The sequence below is a fragment of the Homalodisca vitripennis genome, chromosome X (assembly GCF_021130785.1).
Source record: "Homalodisca vitripennis isolate AUS2020 chromosome X, UT_GWSS_2.1, whole genome shotgun sequence".
Classification (NCBI taxonomy): domain Eukaryota; kingdom Metazoa; phylum Arthropoda; class Insecta; order Hemiptera; family Cicadellidae; genus Homalodisca; species Homalodisca vitripennis.
The window spans coordinates 76,530,881-76,558,273 of NC_060215.1; the positions used below are offsets into that span (position 1 = coordinate 76,530,881).

At 33.1% G+C, this 27,393-nt stretch overlaps 1 protein-coding gene across 1 annotated transcript; it reads right to left on the bottom strand.

Moving 5' to 3' along the window:
* Positions 1-6,702: 6,702 nt before the first annotated feature.
* Positions 6,703-23,695, bottom strand: LOC124369227 (kielin/chordin-like protein). Its single transcript, XM_046827101.1, has 8 exons — positions 23,569-23,695; positions 15,641-15,736; positions 14,366-14,498; positions 13,899-14,014; positions 10,113-10,232; positions 9,404-9,535; positions 8,910-8,963; positions 6,703-6,908 (listed from the first exon to the last, which is right to left on the bottom strand). Exons 1-8 carry the CDS (start codon positions 23,615-23,617, stop codon positions 6,781-6,783), a joined length of 828 nt encoding a protein of 275 aa, XP_046683057.1. The 5' UTR covers positions 23,618-23,695; the 3' UTR covers positions 6,703-6,780.
* Positions 23,696-27,393: the final 3,698 nt, after the last annotated feature.

Genomic DNA, 27,393 nt, shown 5'->3' on the forward strand with positions numbered 1-27,393 from the left:
ATCTCATTAAGAAAAATAATTTGTTGCCAGAATGAAAATTTGGCACAAAAATTATATAATAGGAGAGAAAATGAGAGCTGAAAATGCCAGCTCTTCTGTCTGAACGTCGGAGACATTCTGTTTAGGAATTTATTTCATTTATATGTTATTTCTAGAAAGATGTGCCTTCTGTAATGCATGATCTAAACCCTGCTAAGTCTAATATTCTAATTCTTAGTTCCAGTAATAAATAATTTATTTAAAGAATGTTGTATTTAATTTGGCATACTACTGTTGTAATGTACCATTCTGCCAAGGTTAGATGGCATCAGACTTAACAGTATATTTGGTTCTTGTTAGTATTTTTTGAGAGGACCGACAACAAATTAAACTTATAAAACTGGCAAGAATGCTATTGCTTATTATTCAGTTTATTGAGTATCATTAAGCCACATAATGTCTTAGTATGTACCCAAGTATAATTTTGAACGTTTTTGTTTGTAATTAAAGAACTGTATATACAGTGTAGAAGAAATTTTAGGATTAAATGACTAAAAGTAATGTAGCCTAATGTAAAATGTTTTGACCTTTGTCATTGTTAAAATAATGTACCGACAAATAAAGCTTGATTGATTGATTTATTATTGTGTAATTTTATATGTATTTTTGTATATAGACTTACCACATATTTATAAAGATAGCACATGTCACAGCATAAGTTAGATTAAAGATAGCGATCAGTTAATAAGTATCGTTATAACTAATGAAGTACACAAATGGAATAAATCAACGAAATATAAATATTTTGGGAGATTTTAATGTCATCATACTGTAATAACAAATACTCTATTGTTATATTAGACATTCTTTTGGGTTAAAGTTTTAAGAAGTAATATTACAGACATCAGTCTGAGATCTGACAGGGGAGGCACGTTATAGATAATATTTTTGTTAATCTTTCATATAGCAAATTAGCCTTTTATTTAGCAGTTTCTTAGAAGCAAGAACGCTGAACCTGAACAAATAAAACTGATAATTTTTAATATGAAAAGTATCGAAAAACACTGCAAAATGAACATTAGAGCTTGTGTGAATATCATAAATAAAGATAATTTTTGCTTTATTTATTCTATCCGATGTGCTATTGAAAAACCCGAAAAGAATGCTGAAAGAGCAAAACAATATGAAAAATTTGTTAATTATGAAATATTTTTGGAGTTTAAGTATTCAATGTCTTTAAAAGATATACAAGCATTTGAGAAACGAAGCTACAATTCTAATTACAAATATCCGAAAATGTCTATTAATATCTATACTTATGATGAAAAACTACATATTGTTCTAATGCAAATTTCAGAAATATATGACGCAGAGTTAAATATTGATTTATTGTTTATAAAAAATTAAGAAACACCTCATTATGTGTTTGTAACAAATTTAAACAAACTTGTATTTTCTCAGTTATCTAATCATAAAGAAAGAACATTTTTGTGTAGAAGATATTTAAGCCATTTCTACAAATCTGGAGATTTATCTGATCATTTGGAAATTTATAAAAATTATGAAGTTTGTAAGCCAATTATGCCATATCCAAGTCAAACAACTAAATTTACTAATTATTAAAAGAAGTTTAATCATCCTTATGATGTGATCCTTATGTTTATATGGATTTTGTAAGCATATTAGAGAAAATTTCGACATGTAAGAATAATCCGCAAAAATCAACTACAACAAGATTCAGAAGCACATTCCTTATGGTTTTACTCTATATTTAGTATCGAATGTAACCAATCTCATATATAAATAACATTCTGATTGCGTCAGTTTACAGACCGCTTCTTAACGATCATGTCATGGCTCGAAGTTACCCTAATTTTAGTCGCCATGATCCGATATTTATGAAGATTTTCCGATAGACTAATCTTTACAGTGATCGACATGCTTTCTTCAAATACCATATAACACTTATATTTAACGCGTTATAGAAGTACCAGTGTAGTTTTGGAGAAGACTTATGCATGGCACTAATGCCTATTTTGAGATTTCTCAAAGTAATAAATATTTACTTATTTGTAAATATTTAACAAAGTTGTCAGGTGTATTTGTTTATTTTGAAACCTTAGCATACAACTTTTAGGAGAATTCTTAATAAGGTAAAATGCGATTGCAGCCATAGATTTCAACAAGTTCCTACGATTTATTCTGAAGCCATGGTAGAAATTCGTCATGATAATACAGTAGAACCCCTCATATCCGGCCTCGGTTTTTACCGCACCTCGGTTTATCCGGCCACTTCCCGGAAGCCAATATCGAAATTTATTTACCACGGCTTGCAGACGCGCAGTTGCACGCACTAGTCTCCCACGACTCTTGCGTTATTTTGGTGTATCTATTTGTTTACATTTTCCTGTGTTGTCCTCAGTTGAGCTAATAGGTTTAACCTGTAAACAGTTCGTTGATTATTTCCAGTGCGGTTAGTACAGTACAGTACAATTGTTTTGTTTCGTCAAGTGCTGTGAACTGTAGGTTGGTTTATCCGGCTGAATCGTTATCCGGCCAAGGGCTCGGTCCCGTGGTGGCCGGATATGAGGGGTTCTACTGTACTTATAGTTATTTTAATGGACCATAATGCTTGTCTTGCAATTTTTATATTTCAATGTGGCAAAAATTGCCAATTAAAGTATTATGCAATTTGGTGATTGCTGTGTTTAAGCTTCGAGATATTTGAAACAGTTTCTTAGAGAACACAGTTAATGTTCCAAAGATAAACTACGTAAGACATTTCTAGCTTATTACACTTAAGAAGATTTTGTGATGAACTGATACACGTGATATCGCAGTAACCTCCGCACTGGTACACATGATTGGTTATCAAAACATGGAAATAATCGTGAGAGTACCTAAAGAAACCTGCAGGATATAAGAATGATCAATTTTAGCTGTCTTGTTAATTTTTAAAACAGTGAACATAAACTATAATCAAGTTTATAGAATAAGATTATGGAGAATATTACTACTTTGTTTGAAGATAACAACTAATAGTTTGAGTTACTTATGTCCTTTCAGTTATTATAAATAACATCGTAAAAAGCTTCGTGATAATCCATGAGTCGGTTAAATAATCATGGACATGTTTATTTTGAACATCTAATGTTTTGAGTCACTTCTAGATCTCTTAATACTTTAACGTGTATATATTTTTTTAAAATCCTTCTACAACGGTTCTGTAACTCATGACATATTGAAACAGAAAGTGTCATAAGAATACGTGTCAGACGTTTATAGCCAAGAAAACTCTGTAAGTTTGCAATGAACGTGAGCAATGTAGCCGTGAATCGAAGGTTTGGTTGTCGAAGGGTGGAGAAAAATAACAAAATTAAAACTTAAAATGGTTTGAAGTATAAAAGGTTTTTGCAGCTTAGTCCCATCAAGCATCTATAGCGTGTGACAGTAAGTAGCACACTGACTGACTAATGTATATAATGGCTTATATTGACACACACATACTACCAGTGGCGCACTGTTCTAGAAAATTTATCAAAAGGAGGCTCTAGCTATAGTCTGTTGTATTAACGAATTTAGAAGCTTTCTGGAAATGCATCCATTCAATTTAATTACTGACAGTTCGGCATAAGCTTGGCTTTTGTTACACTTTAGAAAATTAGACAATTTAGGAAGATGAGTGGAAATAATATTGTCACTACAATTCAAAGTTTTGCATATCAAAGGGAATCAAAATTTTGTAGCTGACTATTTCTCGCGTTTATTTCCAGAAAACAATTAAGTGAACACTGTTGTTATAAATGACATTGAGAAACATGTAAACAATAGTTTATAACAGGATAAGGATGTGTGTAGAAATAATTGCGGAAATAATAAGGTACAAAATGGAAACAATTGTTAGAAGGTGAAGACTAAAGAACAATTAAATCAAATTAGTTAAATTAAATTACCTTCACTGATTTGAAAACTCACTAAAATAAGACACAAACCTTTGTGACATTATTAATAGTGTATACAGTATACAGGGTGATTCCGATAAAAGTGCACATTTTTCAGGGATTATATGAATATAAACATTTTTGTCTAATACACCAATGTTCAAAATTTCTCCCGTTTGTGTTGATGCAAAGCTGAGCACTTTATAATTTATAACATCGACTGTCTAACATTTTTAAAGAGTCGATGAAAAAAAAAACATTTAGTTTCAGTAGCTTTGAGTTTTTCTGGCCGAATCTCAAAGGGAACACTACGTGTTGCCTACAAGGACGCGTTTCACAAATTTTCAGTTTTCTCGGGAATGAAACATTTGCGACCCCATGTGTATTGGACAAAAAATGCTAGTATTCACATCCTCTATCAATCCTGAAAAATGCGCACTTTTATCGGAATCACCCGGTGTGTAACATTAAATATGTTTATATGGATAAGGTGTGTTGTTATTTAAAAGTATAAACAAAAAAATCAAAAAGGTATGTTTTTCTAGATATTTATTTGAATATGAATATGAATTGTACATGAATACCACCACAATTCTATGTACGGTTGTCACCTTTCAGTGTTAAGAACAATTTAATTAATAAAATATTAAATAAAAACATATAAAATATAAATATATTTTCTTGAATATTACATTAGAATTATACAGCCATAGGGAGCATGTCGAAGTTTTTGTATTTACGGATGCAGGCACAATTGATGGTATCGTGTTCTGACAAGAGATATTGAATCTAGTTGAGTCAGTACAACTCTAGTAACAAAGAATTCTGAATTCTTGTTGAAATCTGAAAGTAGTTGGTGCGGCCGAACTGCGCTCTTATTGCCATAAGAAGTAACACGAGGAAACAAACCGTAAACAAATTACATTTAAGTTAGTTCGTCACGAGATTGTGCGTACTGAGGAAATGCACATGTTACTACAAAAACAAGAAGAAGAATCTATTTCGAAAGTAAACATTTCCAGGAAACTTTAGAAGTGAATATCTTTTGATACAATTAAGATTTTATAACGTACTCAAAGAAATTATTAGTTTTGATTTATTTTACAACTTTTGGTTTTGATTGTTAAATTGTGTTATGTTATTACATTAATTTTGAGAAGTCCGAAAGATTTTATTTTATTTAAATTAATCTTGAACTTTGGAAAAATTGTTTGGTTTATTTTTATTTAATGAGTAAGCCTTATAAGAAATTTTAGAAATTGACTAATTTGTTTTCCCGTAGCCAAGAATATGGGTCTTTAAGTGAAATTAAGTAAACTGAAATAAAAAATGGCCACTTATCATCTGGGAAACTAATAAAAAAATCCTTTATAACCTCGTTATAATTTCATAATATAGTCAGAGGATGTTACTAATAACACTAACCGTTAAACAAAATATACTCTATAATAAGAATTTAAGAATTTATTCATCTCTTCTCTAAACTTATGTTGCTATATGAGGATCATTTTTTAAATATTTTAAATTTAAGGATTTTGCTGAAAATCAAATTTTGTTAAGATAGTGTGACCATGGTGTACCCTGAAATAAATATCCAATATTGCATGCACTCTTATCTTACACACTTGATGTCTGGGTATTTGATCGCTGCATTATTATTATTAACTTACTCCTTTTGAATATTATTTTATAAATTTAAGTGATTCAGGTCTTGTGAAGTAAACAGGACTTTTCCGGACATTTGCCATCGTTCAGTGAAACAAGAAATCAGTAACACTACGTTTCTTTACTAAACACTACGTATTAGGTTAGTTCTTTACCTGAAGAAGAGATCAGATTGCAGATCTCGAAACGTAGTGTTACTGATTTTTTGTTTCACTGAACGATGGCAAATGTCCGGAAAAATCCTGTTTCCTTCACAATCCTCCCATCGTCAAAAATAACCTTCAAACTTGGAAGCCGCACTCTTGGAGTTAGTTCGCTTAGCCGTTCTCTCATTGGATGTACATTTGTAATATTTTGGTATTGTCATGATTTTATTAACGAGTTACATTTTTTTTCATCGTGATGGTGATTTTTATAGGATGCACCTCTATATTTATATAATTCCTCTCAATGGCGTCTTGCCATAAAATTAATTTCATTTTAAATTTAGATCGATTATAATTTGTCACATTACTTTATTTATACAAAATGAAGCTGTACAAATAGAAGCACTACTCCCACGTTTCTAAAAATATCCGAGTTTCTTGCAACACCAAAAAGCAATGTGAGATTTTAAAAATACATACTTCTTTCTAAATTATATCAATTACTTACAGGACTAAACATATCCTTCTTCTATAAACGTTTTTTTAACATGACGTTTAAGACATATAAGAAATGAAGTCGGAATTAATGTAGTGGATCTAAAATGTTGTTCCGGTCAATCATGCCTACGTTTTTTATTTACCCACTGGAATAAAAAAATATACATTATATTTTACTGTCAAGAAATGAGTATAGATTTGAGTATCGAGGAAAAGCTTTAAGAATAATATGCAAACATAGTAAGATGAAATGGTTATCTTAAAGTTACATAAATTTAGATAAAAGAAATAAATACACTGGGAAATGTTTTATACAGTGACACGAATTAAGTCTAAAAATATAATGAATCTCTATTATTAATTTTACATACCCCCCAATAATAAATACAGGTATAGTAAATGATTGAGTTTCCTCAAAGCGGAGAAAATAATAAAGGTATTAAGTTGTCCGTAAATAAACATAAACGTAACAATGAAGGTGACAACTAATTCAAATCATATATTTTTAAGATTACATTTTAAATAATTCAATCACATTCAGGTGCTCCAGCTCAATATTGTTTTCGCACACACAACGGATGGGGCGGAATTGTGCAAGTGCACTCAATCTCGACTCCTCCTTGGCTGTTCAGCTTGTCTCCGACACGTAATGTCAACTCGCCGAACTGACAAGTTTTACCTGAAAAAAGAACGGTAAATTCGTTATCTTCACACATAGCAAGTAAGCAATATAAGCATTAATAAGCACGTGGTGAATGTTAAATTAAATTATAACGTGTGGAGTAAATTATAATATGTACAGTAGAGTTAATATAATATAATGATAATAAGAATTGGTGAGTAAAATTATTCCATTTCTATTCAGTGAGGTATATCGAAATCGGCTCTAATCACTGGAGTATTGACGCAAGCTTTATACATAAGTGTTAATTTGCGTCAATATTAGCAAGGTTATAGGTTGTGGTATTAATGGTAGGCCTACATATTTTAACAGAAAAATCATAGTGTTATTTTATTCTGACCTGTATTTTTCAAAGTAAGCGTAAGTATCTTCTATCGTTTTACAAAAGAAAACTCACAATTCTAAAAAAAAGACTATTGGAGAATTGTGAGTTTTCTTTTGTAAAATAATAGAAGATTGATATTTCCAATAAGAAGAGCTCCTCCTCCTTCATTGCAAGAGTAAGTCATTCAGTCTACACGTGCTTAATTCTTCTGGCTTTTTACATATTTGATGTAGATTGTTTTATATATTTTATTAATAACTGTATCGGCTTAATGTTAATTAGTTGGGAGTTGTTTTTAATTAAATTTTAGTTTTTTCCTCTTGTTTCTTATATATTTAAAAACATATTAGTGAATTATTTTGCGGTTGGAATATTTTGTAGCTTCCTTTTGTGGAATTTTGTGGTTTGACTACAATTTTGTAGACAGGTTTCAGTATTCACGAACCACCAAAGCGACCACCATCGAGAAGGAAAAATCAAGTAATTATTGAAGTAATCTTTCTTTAAATTAATAAGAATATGAAGCGATAATTAGGAGAAATGCTAGACTGTAGGGTCGGTAGATTGCATGTGATAAGTCAGACGTACAGTCGTTACTTACACTAAGAAATATTTCCTCTAAGCTTTTAAAAGGCTGACATTAATTAAATGGTATACAGGCCTGGCACTCCCTCAGACAACTACATGATAGTACCAGGGTGCGTGATGCTGAAGAGTGACGTCACACCTTTCAAACCCAGCTACGTGGCAGGACAGAAGGTGGCATGGTTTTATATATTAAGGATAATATTCCTCATGAACCGTGTCTCCGAACTAAGGATTTTGACCCGGGTATCGAAACTCTCTGTGTTCTGAGAATTAAAGGGCGAAGGCATGGTTTCTGCGTCGTACATAGGCCTCCAACTGTGAGGTAAGCATCCCTCTCAGCCTTCTACGTTGATTTAGAAAATTATGTGGATTCAGTGCTCTGTCTGGGAGATACAGTTGTAGATTTGAAATCACAGATTAGTAATGAGCCACATACCTACTCCGACTCTTGAAAGGATCAAATGCAGTCCAGTTACTTAACGAGCTAACGAAACTCAGCTGCGAACGAAATAAAGAGCAAAGCAATTGGCAGTGACCGTATATCTACATAAATAATAAAGGCTGTGAGTCAGTATGCTTTAGGAGATTTAACCTATCTTATTAATGAATTATCGTCAAAGGGAAAGTACCCTAAACATTTGAGAGTAAACATTATACCACAGAGGAACAAAATATATACAGGGTATTGGACATTAGTTTCAGCGACCGCCGTATTGGACGCTAGATGCACGATTTGTGTTTTTGGTTCCGTTATACATACATTGTGTTGTTGTTGTCATGTTTAAAACATAATGAACCGACTGGTTTTACTGTCGAAGTTTGAACCGTAGTGAATCAAGTCATAAAATCTAACTGACTTTTGTATATTTTCTATTTTTAATGTGGCAATGAGATACTATATGCCTACAATATAATACAGTATCACTAATAATGTACGTAATTTGGCTGAACGAGTTGGTTGACTTTTCATAATGCTATTAACTATGATTTTAATTTACGATTTTACATTTCTACAACTAAGGGTACTTTAATATAACAAAACACATATTGAAAAAATACAAAATATTGTACAAATACTACTTTACCTGAATCTGGACCGGTCTTGGATACTTGTGTAATTACGGAGTCAGAATCTTTAGCTAGATAACAACAAAACATAAACAGTCAACATTATGTGTTATTAAATAGATTTACACTAACTATGGCCTAAAATTTATGTGTAATTCAATTTGTTGTAAGTTTGGATTTTATTTGGTTATAGTGAATGGGTAACAACAAAGTATCTACGGATACTTACCACTGTTCAGTGTTGCAATTAGATTTAGACTAGCTTGACCACAAGGGATATATAGATACACAGAGTATGAGCGAAATTATCTAACTAATAAATTACACTGTCTTTATAGGGAAACTGTAATTATCATTGACGAAGATCCAATTTAGCATGGCGTGAAAGCCAGGCAAAATATTTTTTCCTTTTACGAAATTAGAATTTCTTTATAGCTTGTCAAGAAAAATGGGTCTTACCTTCTTATATTATTGTGTAGAACCTCAAATTAGTTTATTTGCCAATACTTACGACACCTCCATTCAATAGGGCAACATCTCTTCTCGCCATAGAACACGGGTACGCAACCATCCGTAATTGGTCTGACGTAGGTTAGCTCGTAATTGCAACTGAATTTACGGCACGTCGGTTCTGTAAAAGATCCTAAAGAAGAAACGTAAACAGTTAGTTTCTATTCAGTCAGTTATATAAATAAACAGTTAACTTATGCGACACAATTTGATTACGCGTTGTGTCTTTGTTTTTCCTTTCGATGCGCTTAAATGAATAAAAGTTTCATATTTTATGTTACCACCAGAAGATGTTACAATTATTGTAACGAAATTGCAGTAACGTAGTGACCGCATAAAGGACTATTTTGACGGACCAGGTAAACTGAACTTTTATCATATTTTAATAGTGATCCGTAAGCTGTAACAATGAAAAAAACGAAAAGTTCGAGTTATTCACATAAACTGTTTAAAACAAAATGCATATGAAAAAAATATTATACGTAAATGAAACAAGATAGGGCATATATGTTCATACGAACTTATTTGTTTTGGTGTAGTATTTTTTCTTCTCACGTAATACCGTATATACATATTGGTCTTTTTAAACAACAAAGTTGGAATACCTACTTCATATGTGTATAGATAGAATCCCTAGTGTTTAGAAACACCCTACAAGCAGGGATGATATGCAGGGCTAAATTATGGACAGGCACTACACGAGTACTTACCGTTGAAGCCTGGCTGGCAAATGCATTTTCGGCAAGGCTCCTCGTCAGGATAGAATTTCTCTCCTATATTGTATGTTTGACCTTTGTACTCACAACGCTGAGCGACCTCCTTCTGTTGCCCTAATAACATGCATAAAAAGTTGTATAAACTAGTTTCACTAGTTTCAAATAATGAATTGATACAAATTGCTATCAAATCATATTTTTCTATTAAATCTACTAAACACAGGTAGTCTACTTTGTTAACGAATTGTTGAGGATGAGGCTATCTGCAAGAGTATTTGAGACTTATTGTCATTGTTTGTCTTTCTTTGTAGGATCCAAGATTCTTTGTCTATGAATGAATTTCTTTGTGTAATGTTCTCTGATATACTGTGTTGTCTTAAGATTATTATTATAATAATATCTGAGTTATGCTAAATCTGCCTTATCGATTTATTTTAAATCTACCTTATTTTAATTAATACCTTCGTATTTATCATTTGAGAAAGAACCGTTTTTTAAACTGCACCGTGTAAGTCTTTCTATACCTTCTCTTTTTCATTATGAGATTTTTCTGTACTGTCAACAACCACTGTATCTTCTCTTACACTCTTGGCTTCATTTTGCAAAACATACATAAAGTATATCTATATCACTATACATATCATTAGTAAATATGTTAATAACTCTCAACTATAAGATAGAGGGGCTAGCGGTAAGTAAATAATGTACTGACAACCGAAACAGTCGACAAAACGATTCACCAGCTGACGAGATGGTACAGCTGATTAAATATTTGCCCTACCACTTCATAGACAAGATTTTAGTATTGTATGCAAACTGGGTACTTTTAGCATTCAAACTTCACGTTATTTTTACACATAAATCTGATGCTATTACTTTAACTTTCCTGTCCGTATCTCAATGTATAAGTTAAAAAAGTTATTAATAATTTTTAAAGTTAAATAATTAGCTATAACTAAGTTAAAGACTAATTTACCTAAATATTTTGCTGTAAGTAAATACAGGGTGTATATAAAGTCCTGCACGGGTATAATATTTTCTGAACGATAACAGATAAATCAACAAGATTTGGTACATCAATACTACACGTAAAAATCTACTTTATGAAGGAACTATCAGTTTTCTGTAATATCATGGGGACGTCCCGTAAGGAGTCAAAAGGAAATCTTAAATAGGAGCATAGGTCATTATGGACATCATTTTAAAGGGCTTACCTAGCAGAGTTTAATGGCGCAAACCGCACTCAAAAAGATTGATCCAGTACAAAATGGCGGCTGTTCAAAGGTTTTACTTGCTTACATTTTATTAGTAGCCATAACCCCAGTAAAGCAAAACTGCAACCAAACGAATTCTGCACCTAACTACTACATTATGATTGTCAGTTGTTCAGAAGTGGATTATGTCGTTAGTTATCCTCAAGGGTTACAAATTTGGTCCTAATATATTGATAACGGGGAAAACCTGATAACAGTAACAATTAGAAATCTCTTATCTTTGGGTCGCAGTTAGGACTTTCCTATTAGCCAGTCTATTCATAGTAGGCTATTCTAGTTTTCTAGAATTGAGAATCCGCAAGAGTCCCTACGCTCAGCGGCACAAACTCATGACATCTCGGTTACGTCTGTTAAAAAAGGGTCTAATTTTAAGCCTTATAAAGCTCATTTGGTGCACGAACTCAAAGAAGGTGATTTCGATCGAGGTATAGAATTTTGTGAAACTATTATGGCCAAAATAGATCGCAACGAAATTAATGTAATCAATATTGTGTTTTCGGACGAGTGTTCATTTATGCTGAATGGAAGCGTAAACAGGCACAATTGCCGTTACTGGAGTAGCGAAAATCCTCACTGGATACGGGAGGCACATACGCAGTATCCACTAAAGGTGAATGCCTGGCTTGGTGTGATAGGAAACCAGTTGGTGGGTCCTTTCTTTATTGAAGGAAATTTAAATGCAATATCATACCAACGTTTGCTGGAAAATGAAATTACACCAGCACTTTGAAACATGTTTGGAGAACATTTCCAGAATATCTGGTTTCAACAGGACGGAGCACCCCCACACTACGGCATCGACGTAAGAGCCTATTTAAACACAGTTTTTTGGCAAAGGTGGATCGGAAGGCGGGGGACTGTAGAATGGCCAGCACGTTCACCAGATCTGTCTCCATTAGACTATTTTGTTTGGGGTTTCCTTAAGGACAACGTCTACAAAACTAAGCCTCAAAATTTAAATGAACTAAGACAAAGAATACTTCATGAATGTCAGACGATTCCTCAATTTGATCTGCAAAATTCTGTTAATAGTTTTTATGTGCGTCATTCCAACTGTCAAATAACCGGAGGTGAACAATTCGAACAGCCGCCATTTCGTACTGGATCAATCTTTTTGAGTGCGGTTTGCAGCATTAAACTCTGCTAGGTAAGCCCTTTAAAATGATGTCCATATTGACCTATGCGGGATGGACAGCACTACTAAAACAAGAAAACTAAAATAGAATACTATGAATAGACCGGCTAATAGGAAAGTCCTAACTGCGACCCAAAGATAAGAGATTTCTAATTGTTACTGTTATCAGGTTTTCTTTATTATACCCGTGCAGGACTTTATGTACACCCTGTATGTAAAGACATTATCTACATCCATGTTTGTTGGAAAACAAATGCTTAGAAGACTGTAATAATTTGCCAGAAATTCTTAGGATTTCAAAAAAACCTGTATAATTATCCTGTCTTAATATCGATTGTGGTTGACTACAGTAATTGACACCCCGCTAATTAAATGATTGATAAATAATGTGTGATAACAACTCTTTACGGTAATATTAAAATATTATGTTATTATGATAACATTTAATTATCTACAGAGATTTCTTGTAAGAAGAATTGAAAACATGATTCGTTCTCACCTTTTAGACCGAACCATTGAGTCTAAACCATGGTCTCTGTACTGCGATCTTTTTACACACCTTCGCGGATGCATAAAAAAAATGTACAGATGAGTTTACAGTTCTTAAATATTACGTATTAAATGGAGACTTTAATAACTGATAAAATATTAAAATAATGAAATTCTAATATTAAAAAATTATAATAAGTGATTTTTTTCTATTTTGGCTAATAGATAACAAATTTAGACCACACTGTCTATTTAGTAGTTTTGTTGTAAGAGAGAAAGGTGACTTACCCAACGATACAAAGAAACCCAATTTAGAGCTATTTTACACAAAATTTGTACGTTTTGAACAAAAATAAAATTCTTCAGGATAATAAAAATTCTTAATAAAAAGATGGACGCTTTATTGGATGAAACCATAATGAAGATCTTTAATTGTTAACCGTCATTCTTCTGTTACTTAGACCTTTAAAATGAGTTTTCACGGTGAGGTTATTGTCAAAAACTATTTTCTCTTCAGGTACAAGGTATGTAACTGTAATTCCATTATGTAACATCTCATTGGAAAGTATTTTACGTTGCTGTTTGTGCTAAGTTCGTGGAATTTGATTTATTTATTTACGTATACGATATTTCAGTTTAACAGTTCTGTTAGTTAAAATCAGAAGTTAAGTTTAAATCGCAAGACGTGTCCAAAAATGAGGCCTTCAAAAAATGTAGGATACACCATAAACTCAATAAAGTTACACTCTCAATTTTGTTATCAGTTGTGTATTATAATACTAGCCTTAGTATCGTTTGACTCTTTTGTTTCACACGTTTGTTTACTTTTTAAGCTCGCTCGTCTTCATCAACATATTTAAGTAATTTAGTGTCCTTACTCACCGCAAACACGCCCAACACTGCAGCATTTATCGTGTTCATACAAATTGTAACAGCCGGGTGGTGGAGGGCGTCTGAAAAACTCTGGACACTCGACTCGAATACAGGAAAATTGCAGTCTGAAAAACCAACAATTAAACAAAACTACAGGTCTACACCTATAATCTTTGCCAACTGCAGGTAAGTGTTGCTTCTCTATTGTCAATCTTTCAAAGAGTTGAGGTTCGCCATTACATACAATACACAGACTAAAGATCTCAGAGAGGCCGATAATGAATTCCCAGTAACATATGTGTGATATAAAACTGTCCTGATTCTTCGATAAATTACAGTACCATGCGCATTTTTTCAAATACTCATTGTAAACTATAAAACAAATAAATTTAGACAGAACACACATTTAATAAATTCTTTGAGTTGAGAATATTTAAATTTGTATTTTAAGAGTGAGTCACAATAAGCCCAGTTACCTGCCACCTGTTTGTGGAGACTTCTCACACTTACAGTGTACCAAGCATGGTGGACTGTCCTGTAGTGTGTCGCCTTCATCGTAAGCTCTCCCCTGGAAATAGCACTTATCTGGACTTCTTTGGCTCAATACACCTAGAAAATGTTTACTTGTAGAGTTTTAAAGTAACTTTGTGGTGAATCATACAATGATGAATTGTATAAGGAATAATTTGCTCCTCAAGTACACTCTCAGAAACCGAAGTTATGTCTGAAACCTTACATACCAGTCTATGAAAAAGTACGAAAACATTTGACATAAATAAACCAATACCGATAATCAAAGATTATTAATGACGAATTGATGATTTCTGACACCAACTTTGTTATATATTGTAAAACTTATTTTACTGTATGTACAAAATATCTTGAAACGTAATAATGCAATTGTTTAACGATTATAAAAATTTGATTGTGCATTGATAAACAACTTGTCATTACATTATGAGGGTCCGCAAGTAAAAGGTTCATGACAGCTCTTAACTACATAGGCCAGGATAAATGAAGTTTAAAATGTTTGTACATTTTATTTTAAACATCTTGGACGACCCTAAATACACATTCTTAATTTTTTTAAACTTTCTGAACAAATGTTCATAAATATACAAAATAAACAACATTATTTTTACATTAGGCCTTTCATAATATCGACTCGAAAAGTGAATTCAGGATCATCATTGGAACACTGATAAAAAATATTTCAGGGAACCGCACTTCTGACGTGTGAATATCGTATTCATTTTTTGAGTTTATCTTTAGAAATGTAAAATATTATATGATCTACAATCCAAATTTCAAATGATTAAATTACTGTAGGTTTTGTTGGCATTGTTATACTTTATTCGTCCACAAATTCTCTGTTGCATGAAAGCCTGTAAAACGACGAGACGGCTGTAATGAGGTGTTTGACATATACTTACTAACATAAATCAACTGAAGTACTTACATTTATAAGATTATATTTGAACTGAACAGCTATATATTTTTATAAAACGAGTATGAGTACTAGAGTTGGTTAACGTAAAGCCAAACATTCATAAAATGTTAATACCCTGATATGATCACCATTTTAAACATTTCAGTGCTTATGAGTTTCATCTGATGCCTGAAAAGAGTTTAATTGAGTATAGGACGCTGGTTGTTCGTGATGGTGGGGGTTTATTCGTTACATTCACAGTGATTCATAATCCGGTACTACATTTTTCTCAGCATTTAGCAAGGTTTACTCTGGTACTCACTGCAATCATAGCTGATGGGACATCGCGTCTCGTCATGACTCTCCGGTGTGCAGCCTATGGTCTCGTAGTAGTTCTTCGCGTACTCGTTGCACGCACCTGGAACAGTGGTACAACTTCGTTAATGGTCCAAGTCAATCTTCAATGGATGGAAATTAGACAGTGTAAACCTATGTAAAGAGTTACTACGATATCATTCCATCACATTTTTTCCAAACAATCCATATAATAATAACCATATTATTTCGGTTATTTTATAAAGGAGCCGGTCTCCTTCTTACTCCTACATAACGCGGATATCAAGATTCATGAAGACTGTAAAAGGGTTAAAAAAATTATAGATTGAAATATTTAAACTAAACTTTTCCCCTAAAGAGCAGCATAAAATGTGCTAATTATATAATGCTATTTTATGCTAATTTTTAAATGAATAATGTATTATAGAAATTATCCCAGTATGCGTTAATGTCTGCCATTACTCACGAAATTCATTTACAAAATTCCATCACCAACTCTATACGTGCTACTACGTAATATGTAGCGTCCTGTAGTGCGTGTATTATTATTGTAATATCATTGTGATTTTCAAGTGATAAAACTAAAATATTTAGATTTATATAGCTGTTGAACCCGTATACCCCTTCAAAAATATCCGTCCTAAAACATGCGTTAGGTTTTTTCCTGTTGTTAGGGTTTTCTGTTAGTTATTTATTGATTACCCTTTCATTACCAGGAGATCGTAAAGAAATTAACACTTTTAATGCAACCAAAATGTAACGATAATTTAAATCTTTAAATGTAATCATAATATACTACGCGAACTAACCATGCTTTGTTTATGCCACGAATGTGTGACCACTCTTGACATAATAAATGTTATTTATTTTAATTTTATAACTTTTAATTTATATAATTTAATGTACAGTCCAGCTTGGAAACAATACAATATTTACAGTTAATTGCGTCATAGAACTATTAAATTAGATAACATCGTCAAGCATAAAATATATACCATAAACTAGTACAAGCTTACAAGAATACTTCTTGGGTATCTAAAATAGAAACTTGGAATCGGGTGGTAAACCTTGCGGTAAACTACTCTCGTAGTTATTACTATGACTTTGAGATGAATAGCTTCTTTGGGAGTCGTAGGATATATAATATTAAATTCAGAGGTATAATTTTCAGTATTTGTGGTGTTGAACTTTTAATTGTTTCAACTCGACAAATCTAAATCGTTAATCAGATAATGCTTACAAATCAGTGCAGTATATAACGTGAAGTTCAGAAAAAGTATTTTTACTTCTTTCTTATATGTCACCGAGTTTATAACTTCGGACAAGTGGTATTCCTCAGTGGACAGAGTCTGCACACTGCACAACATTTCTCTCCTCTGAGGAATAACACTTACTGACAATGCTGTTAAAAATGCAACGGTCAAAGACCGCGCTATCTCCAATTCGAGATCAACGTTTAAAATGGTGTTGTTTCAGGCTGTGCCTAACCATGAAGTTGTTAGTAGATTCACATAGTATAGGTACAGTAGAGCGTCAATAATCCGGATAAACTTCGACCCCATCCGGATTTCTGTAATGTCCGGATTTTCGAAATGAATAAAAAGAGAGGTAATGACACAGAACTAATAAAGAGCTATACGCAATCGAGTATAAATCACGTTGTTGTTTATTGAAGGGGAGCGGATAAATTAATAATATTCTGTGAATGTTGTGTAAATTTTATTTATATTACACAACACGCCTCTCGCGGATGCGGTAAGATGGCGAATATTTCTTGTACAACAAAATACCGTACTTGTGTAAAGAAATATATTTTACCAGTATTGAATCCGGATTATCGGCAGTCCGGATTTTTGACGTAGGAAGTTTTGACGCTCTAGTGTATTCTAACATGTGAGTACCATGCTGTGGCACGGAAGGTTAGATACCTTACAACAAACTGGAACTACGAGCGTTACGCTACCTGAACGGCTAGACATGGTAATAATCTCCATAATCTGAAAACACTGCTGTCGTACAGAGGCTGAACTCAAAGAAACTTTGTGATACTAACGGGATGTCAGTGTTGTTACTCAAACTTTACATCAGGCACACTTTGAGGCTACTCACAAAATTGATAAATTTCTCATTTGAATCTGCAACTTTCCCATGTCTACTGAAAACAGCTAAAGTCATTCAAATTTCAGAAAAGGCAACTATCGTAAAATTTCAATTCTGCCAGTGTGCGGCAAAATGTTTGAAAATATTTTCTGTGAAAGGCTTGAACGCTTTCTATAAAGCAATAAAATTATAAATCCTAAGTAATTCCGCTTCAAGAAAAAAGATCAACAATTGACGCAGTAAACAGTCATTTGAACAATGTTGTTGATGGCTTGGAAAGGCGAGAACAAGTGCTCAGCATATTTCTTAACCTATGTAAAGCGTTTGACTGTGTGCATCATGAAACGTTGTTGAACAAGTTACAGAAATGTGGCGTCCGGGGTCTTCTAAAAGCGTATCTTGCTTTTTATCTTAAGAATGGAGATCAATGCGTGCTGATTTCGAATGCCGTTTCTAGTAAAATGAAAATGGCCCCCTGTGTCCCTCAGGGTTCCATTTTTGGGCCTATTCTGTTTTTAGTTTAGGTTTGCTCAAGTGATCCAGCATGGTGGTCTGATTCAGTATGCCGACGACACGACTCTCTGCTTCATAGGAAAAACTACGCAAGATTTAGAAGTCACATCATTTGTGGAACTGAATTCGTGCATTCAGTATTTTACTGACATGAATTTGAAAACAAGTCACTCAAAATCAAATATCATCAGTTTCTGCCTAAGACCTTGGGAATTTGCTAGGCAGTCAGTAGTGCCGATTGTGGACGATGTTCTTTTAGAGCAAACTGGATCTACTAAATTCCTGAGGATATACATTGATCGAGGTATGGCCTGGGACGATAACATTGACAATATAAGTGGCAGAGTTACATTTGGCATATTTGTATTGTGAAGTTTAGCAAAATACTGTTCTCCCACAGTCTTAACGACGGCAAACTTTTGCCTCATATATCCGCACTTTACGTATGAATTAAGACAATGAGGGGGAGAGGGCTGTGTGAAACACAAGATGGAACGCGTTTTCCGGCTTCCAAAAAGACGATTAGAATTATTGCAAAGTTGAATTACATAGAGTCGTGTAGGGATTATTTTTGGGAGTTAGGTTTGCTGATATTGCCCTGTTGTTATATGTTTGGTGTGATCCTCTACTGTCAATCGAATTATGCTTAGGTTTGAGGCTGGGATTTTCATCAGTATGGAACTAGAAGCAGAGACAACTTTAGAGTCCATAGTCTCAAGGTCTAAACACTTACCGCACAGGTTAGCGTCAGTTTAACTAACAAGCTCCCTGAAGGTGTAAACAATGCAAACAATTAAAACCAATTTAAAACCAGTCTCACATGCTTATTGACATGAAAAGCATTTTATTCATTAGAGGTGCTTAAAATGAATCGCTGGGATATCTAAAATAACTAAACTTTAAAAGTCTGACTGTGTGTGAATGTGTAGAGTATTTACTGTTTGAATAATAATATATTGACGACTGCTATACAATGTGATATATTGTCAAAAAGCAATAAAGATATTATTACTGCTCGTAGAGTAGCGCGAGCCAGGCTTTAACTTAACCAACGGGGACTGCGAGCGCTACGCTGTGTGAGCAACTGGATTTAGTAGGCTAATAATGTGCATAATCTGACAACACTGCTTGAAGCGTAGTGTATGCCAGGCTGTAACATAACAAACAAACTGGGACTATACGCGCTACGCTATGTGAGTGACTGGACGTAGTAGGCTAATAATGTGCATGATCTGACAACACTGCTTGAAGCGTAGTGTATGCCAGGCTTTAACATAGCAAACTGGGACTACACGCGCTACGCTATCTGACTGGCTGGACCTAGGAATGACCTGCTCAGTGTTTCAACACTGCTTGTAGCGCGTGGAAATTGAAACTTGTGTTCCTTATGAGTATATAAATATTTATTAGTCCCGTTAGAAGGATGTATGATTATTTTTATATTGATTTGGATTTGGATCAACCCAAACGTCTTTCATGCAAACATACGACAGTTAGGTTAATTAATTAAACATCTAAAGGTCAAGTTTAGCTTGCCTAACACTATGCATTAAATTAAAGCAGCTTAGTTTTAAAGTCTTTTTCTTTCCAAACGTTTTCATTTACTGAGGGCGAGAGTTAGAAAGTGCATTATCAGTTGCAGTGTAAGGACTGTGGACCTTGTCACACATCTTTATAATGAACTATGATAAGCACAATCTGAGCAAACTGTTTAATGATCCATGGTTTCATAATGTAAGAGAAATGATGGCTCATATCGGTGTGAGTATCGGTGAAAGTCTATTGTTCTTTTGTATTCTTTGATAAGACTTCAGGCACGAGGGTCAGATAAAATGATTCATCGCGACGTGAGGGGAATTTCTCACGGTGTTTTATCAAAACTAAGATTAGTCTTAAGAGTATGTTAAGAGTTCAACAATGGAAACTAACAAGTTAAAGTTTTAGAAACTAAATTATAAGACTTGTGTAAATGTCGTGAGTGTACAACTTAAAATTAAAACAAATATTTAGTTAAACTTATGTCATGTGTTACTGAATTTATGTTTCTCAAAAAGTTTACAAATGTTTACCAGCGGGTGAAGATCTTAGTTTTGAACTTTTCGATATGAAAGGTTGATTGCCATATGCATAAAAATCAGTAAAATTACATTTAGATAAACGCTTTCAAAATATTTGTATTAAACAGGTACAATACCAATGTTGATGAATGTTGAAAGAAAACAAAAACTATCTTCGTAATTCATAAGCTTTCTGGTTTCATTGGTTGTGTCAAGGTGTGTGTAAACTATTATTTAACTAAACGTGAATTGCCATAAACATTTTTCCCCTTAATTGAAGTTTAAGGTAGAATAAAATATAAAAATAAAATACATAAGTATAGATAGAGGAGCTACTTCATCCTAGGGCAATAATTTTGAACAGATAAGATAGCATATAGACTATCGTTTAAAAGATGGTGACATGTGATGTTATATTATTAAATCATTCCCCACTATTTTCCTGCTAAAAAAGACATCTCAAGGCATTGAGAGCTTATCACATACGATCAGAGTTCAGTGACGAATCGAGCATCAGTTAACTTGTTTTTAAATTGGCATTGAGGAAAAAAATTGATTGACTTGGCTATATTATCGTTTTTCAGTCGTAACTTGTGTGAAATCTTCTGATCGATGCTTGCTATGGGTTTGAAATGAAATTTGAAATTATCCTAAATGTATCTCGTGAACATCTGTTAGTTGTTAGTGTTTGTGTGGTATCTAAGTAAATTGTTAGAAAGCATTCAAATTTTCCAAAAATTAGATTAAATTAGACCAATAATTAAATTGGTCTTATTTATAAAGATCATGAAAGGCGTTCTTTAAATTTAACTATATTTTATTGTTAATACTTTCTAAAACCAGACTAAAGTCTGGCATTGACGCTTGTATATTCTACTGTTTACTTGTGGGTAGGAGAGGTAGACAACCGGTGACGTCAACACAGTATAATGCACACTTTCAGTCATTAAAATGAGGCCTTAGGGAATCCAAGTTGGCCGATGAAGTGGAAAGCTACCGTATGTATTCTGATGACATGTTGCAGAAGAACAGAGGGGTGTTTTGAAACTTGTATACTAAAAGTTTTATCTATATTCTCTGTTTTTTACGAGCGGATTTACGACACGAAATAGCGCACAGGTCTATCGCTGCAAGAATGCTCAAATTAAGGCACTTTCACTGCACCAGGTCATTTTTATGACCTACAATCATTGCATCATACCTGTAGGTTCAGAGCGGTCTTGCAATGAAATGTTGCTTCCCTAGACACAATATTTTAACTTCCAGACTTTCCTTAACAGCCAACCTGATCACAAATCGAAGGATGAGATCTTTGGCGCGAAACCATTTTCAGCATGCACGCTCTCAAATTGTGCCAATGGCACGTACACAAACAGTATTTTCTATATATCCAAATTTTTCGATCCCTACATGAGGAGTATTCGATCCATATGCATTAAAAGTACAACATTTGGCAGTGTTGTAACTAAGCACTCATGAAAGTGGCTGAAAAGTAAAATGTGAATTCTTACATTATTTAAGTGAGTTACAGCTTTAGAGACTGCCATGATTTTTTTTACGGATTTATGACTGAGGAAAATTAAATTGTTAATTAAACATAATTTAAGAAAGCAACACCTTTTTAATAAAATATTATTATGGGAAATGACTCTTTTCAAACAAAAATAATTTTATTACCTCTAAACGTCTTTCGTACACATGCTTACTATCATTATCAAATCCTTTCATAATCAACGGTGTCGTTTTGGGTATGAATATAAGAATTACCTAAATTGTGTTATAAACACTTCTAGGAGAAAAATAAAATATTTATATTTATCCTGTCCTCATAAAAAGGACCTTAAAATGCTATGACTGGAAGATACACAAAAATAAAGGAAATTAATAAAACCAAACACAGATTGCTCCACCTGCTACTCCGAATCTATGCGCTCGCATTTTCCCTAACATTCTACCTTCTCAATTGTGTAAATAAGGCTCGGTTTTTATTAACTTTAAACCTTAAATATGTATTTGGATTAACTATAGTAACATAACATCCCTTACGTTTCACTCCAGCTGTTGACTACTTTGAGGTATAGAAACCAAATATGTTGCATATTCAGAAATAAAAGTTATGTATGTATTGAAACTTCTAACTGTGAAACCCAAACTGAAATTTTAGGCGTTCCTTTATGATTCTTAGTATTCATGGCTAATTTCATTCATGTAACTTTGAACAACTCGTACGGTGAAAAAATACCGCAAACCTGAAAAGTTTACTTTTAAGCTATGGATTTACGATTATATCTTAACACTTTTCGGTGGTAAATTATCGAAGTAATCAAAACCCTCTGAAATTCATTATAACCAAATAACATTTTACTAACAAATTGGTAAATTTAATCACAATTTTGGAAACATTTTTATAATTTAGTAATGTTATTGCGAAATAAATATTTTCTATTTTCAACCTCCCTCTCCCACTTCAATAACAAAGTCAAATACCTGTTTGGAAGATTTTTGGGTAAATTGGGATATTTTTTACGGGCCAATTTCTCGAAAATATAAAAATATTATGGATTTTGGCCTTTACTGAGCTTTGCACCCCAAAAGGTAACTACAGTGAAAATTTACACTACATCTCGATGTATCTGATATTTTAATTTAATAAGTAACCACATATAACTATATTAAGATGATGATATTGGTTTGTGGTAGAATTGATGTTATACTCATGCCATTTTAAGATAACTTCCTGAACAGAAAAGAGTTTAAAGATATTTTTGATCACTCAAAGGGAATTTATAAAGATTTCAGCTGTGTGTGCAGTGTTGCTATCATTGAGATAATTATGCTATCAAGCCCAAGGAAAATGAAAATGGAATCATGACAATACATGTATATGTGTGTGTGTATATATATAGTCCAAAAAATAATAAAATTATTTTCTGTCATTTTCTCTGAGCCTAATTACAGGAATTTCTAAGTATTGATACTTTAATTGCCTAACATTTCTCGTGGAAGGGCTATTTTGTTTTTATTTTCTTCAGAAAGGCATCTTTATTGGCTGTGACTACATTGTGATAAAAGATAAAGTAAATTTTTAACAGGCAAAGGCATATTTTGAAGATATTTATTTTAGGAAATTAATACTAATAAAGAGATAAAACGTTAAAGGGCAACGGAAATCTTTTGGAATGTATTAATAGTTGAGAAATGTTACATATTTATACAAAACAGAGTTCAATTAGTATACACTTACCTGCCACCAAAGTTAGAAAACCAAGAGACAAAACTACAGATTCCTTCATGGCTGATGTGGTCTCAGGCCAACACTGCCGGTGAAAACACTGTGCTAATGCCGAGATGTTCCCAGCTTCCTATATCGCTCTCCCCTCTCCACCACGATAACCGGCTCAAGCCATCTAAACTTATCGTGAAACTTGTTGATGACCTTCACGGAATTTAAATTGAGATGAACAACAATTACATTTATTCAAAAATTTGAACATGATTTTTCACCATACTAAGCCAACCCGACAACAAAGATAAATTAAAATAGGAATTGAAGAGCATCACTTTATTGTTTGTTGGGTAATGTTACTTACAAAGTGAGTTTTATTTGTTTCATAATGTTACCATGTGTTTTATATGTAACGATAAGGCGCTACAGTTAAGTAACTATTACATTATCATTTGAATGAAAAACAAACGAAAAGAGTAAATAAATTATTTTTAGTGAAATGGTAATTTATATAGTAATGCTGTACAATTAGGAACGATTATTAGATTCATAATTGAGATATTATGAATAGGATAAAGTAGCCTCTTTCTTTTTCTTGCTAACTGCCCAAGAAAATACATGTTTCCTCGATTCATTGATATAAAAATTTACATAAAGCTTTTCTAAAAGATTTTATTGTAAAAACAATATTTGTATTTACTAGAGAAGAGGTTAGTTGTATTTCGTGAGTAAATTTAAAGTATATTATCTTGTAGCTATTAAGTTTTGGGACTTTGCCTCCAATTATATCCTCGACCACAACTGTATATGATGACTAGAGAGGATTTTGCCAAGATGTTCAAAGAATTAGAAATTATATTTTGGCGTAGCTGCAGGCCCTATTAGGAGATTAATTTTAAACAAATAGATAATCCGGTTCGATATTGCCTAAATATTAAATATTTTATGGTTGGCTTTATCTATCTCAAGAATTTGTTTAAGTTGGTACATTTTCATGTCGGACAAGTTACATCTAGGTGTCATTCAAATACTCGGCCATAGCTCTATAAGTATCGAATTACACATTCCATTAACAATTCTATCAAATTCTCGAACTCAAAATAGTTAATTATTAAATTGTGTGACGCGGCAAAAATTAAAGCACGAGAACCTAAATCAAGGTGATGTACTTATAGAATGTAAGTGTCTAGGGCACAATAATAATAAATGAACTATAAACTCTCTGGTTACAAATCATATTCTCAAACCCTATACTCCATAACACGCTTATGACGCCTACTTCTATAGATATAAGTGGGCGTTATAAGTGGTTTATGGAGTGTGTTTGTGGCCAAACTGATAACAAATTTACCTCTTTAATTATTATGTCGGTAGTCTCAAATTATAGTTACTAAGTTTTGTTACACTGGTTAAACAATAAATGAATAGTAGTTTTATGAAATATTATTTGAGCTCAAGATAAAAATCTCATGCCGCTGAATTTAAAACTAATACAACTAAAATCGAATAAAATTAAAGGTAGCAGCTCGATTACGCCCCTGGTCGTAGTTTGAAAGAAACACTTTTAAAATGCATATAGTTTCACTAATTAGTTGTTTTCAAAAGACACTGTTATTAATCAATAAATCGTTGGACCAATGAACCCTATGTAAAATTTTTTAAATACACTTTCATTGGGCCAACAGCGTTATGTAATCGGGTAACCAATGTTCTGGTGACCAGCGGCCAACCAGAACCAGGTGACCAGGCCTGCTCGTTGGGACGGGCGGTTGTTGCCACCACAGTCTGGCAGTTTGACATTCAAAACGACAGGCGCCGGCAACGGTAAAATTAATAAACAAAGCCTGTTAATTCAAACTGTGTTAAGAATTAAACATTTCAAATACTACCAAACAAAATTAAACTACCGATAAAATAATGACTTAAGGTGCTCCATAACGAGAATAACCCCTAATCTTTTGAACCGACCAGTCAAGAATAAAATTTGATGGTAATTTTATAACAACATTTTTTCATATGGTTCTAAAATAAAAAATTTTCACACTGAAATATATTGTACAGTTCTACCGATCTTGTATATAAAATTTAGTCTTAATCGGATCACATTTGATGACTTTTCAAGGTTGCAGTTTAGTTGATAAACGCCAAAAGCGGTCCCTATTTTGTTCTTACCGAAATAAAACCTAGTAATGTAAACCAAAAAGTTATTTTTAGCAAATATTGTGATCCATATATCGAAACGCAGAAATAAACAAGCGACATTTTATTATAGCTTCCGTTATTATAGTTCTACTAGTAGCTGGTTTATGGTTATCGTTCAAATTCGGTTATCTATACTTTTTGATCTTAGAGCAGTGAGGATTGATAGCTAAGGAAACTATTTCATGGACCAACTGGCATGTACTTAACAAATAAATAAAGCTGTATTATTTCAAAATAAAACGTAAATTCGTTACATAAAATGTTGTTCAAATATTAAAACAGTATAGAACTGAATTTCAACTGCTGTCTTGTTTGATTAAAATCCATTTACGTATTTACAATCTGTAAAATACATATTTAAAATTCTCTGAATCTATTAACAAATTCTACTTCAACTATTAAGACTATGATAATATTTCAAAATTTTAACTTGGTTGTGTGTGAGTGGTATGTGTTTGGATGTATACAACGGGGAGATTGCAAGTACGCACAACGTATAACTGGTAGGCAAATTCTAATGTGGAGACTCCATTTGGTCCATGCCATGTTTTGCATACAAAAGACCGTAATCAAGGTTGTCCTAGATTACGGCTCAGTGTTTTTTTAGTGTCTTCATTTGATTCGGTTTATAACGCTCGCATAAAGAGATCGGCATATATAACCATCACGAAACTTAGAACGAGGAAAAATGGCCAAGAGGGTAGCAGAGTAGATAAAATCCAGAGGGCGTTACATGGGGTGATTTCTCCAGACAAATGTGTAAATCATATTACTATTGTCTGATAAAAGACGGAATCTGGACGGCATATGTAAAGCAAACTTATTTAATCATGTAACATAATTTAGCGTGATTAGTTATAAGTCCTAGTTGGCCGCGTGGCTTACAACTGAAAAGAGGGTGAACTTATAAGAAGCTCACAATTTTAAAGATTTTTTTTAGGAATTAGAACCAATGTTATGACATATGAATCCATCAAATACAATTATAGGCGTGTTATGGTTTTAGTCTAGCCATGGAACTTTTATCAACTTAAGTACTGATATATGTGTTGGTCATAACCTATCATTAACAAATCCACGTTTGTACTATACCTGCTGGAAGAGGCACTTGAACATCGTCTGTCAGCTGATTTGGCGCAGTCTGTTGGGTGCCTCAGTTATTATGTTCTCAGATAAATGGTCCAAACTCTAGAACTGTACATTTTTTACTTTTTCAGAATTGGGCTTAATGTCATCTCTTCTGCCAGATGTCTCTGCATGCTGGTTTAATTAACTCGAGTAATGTCTGTTGCGGTGCGCCAATTACATCATATTGTAACTTCTGGCAACTGGACATTGCGCCTGCAAAGGGGTTGAAACAATTTACTCTACATTGCTGTTAGACACACGGTCTATCACGGCTGGTTCCAGGCGCTACGTAGTTTCACTGTGGGGATCTTTTTCGCATTTAGTCTATGAACTGTAATTCCCCATTGGTCTGTGGTTCTATAAAAATCAGTTGCATTAAAAATAATGTTCTTGTTTATAATTTAGTATGAATATGTAAATTGCCTATGATATGAAAGTTTTATAATTATATACGCGTAAGTTTTCGTTTAGGGTATGATTTTTTAAATTTTCTGACAAATATTATCATAAATA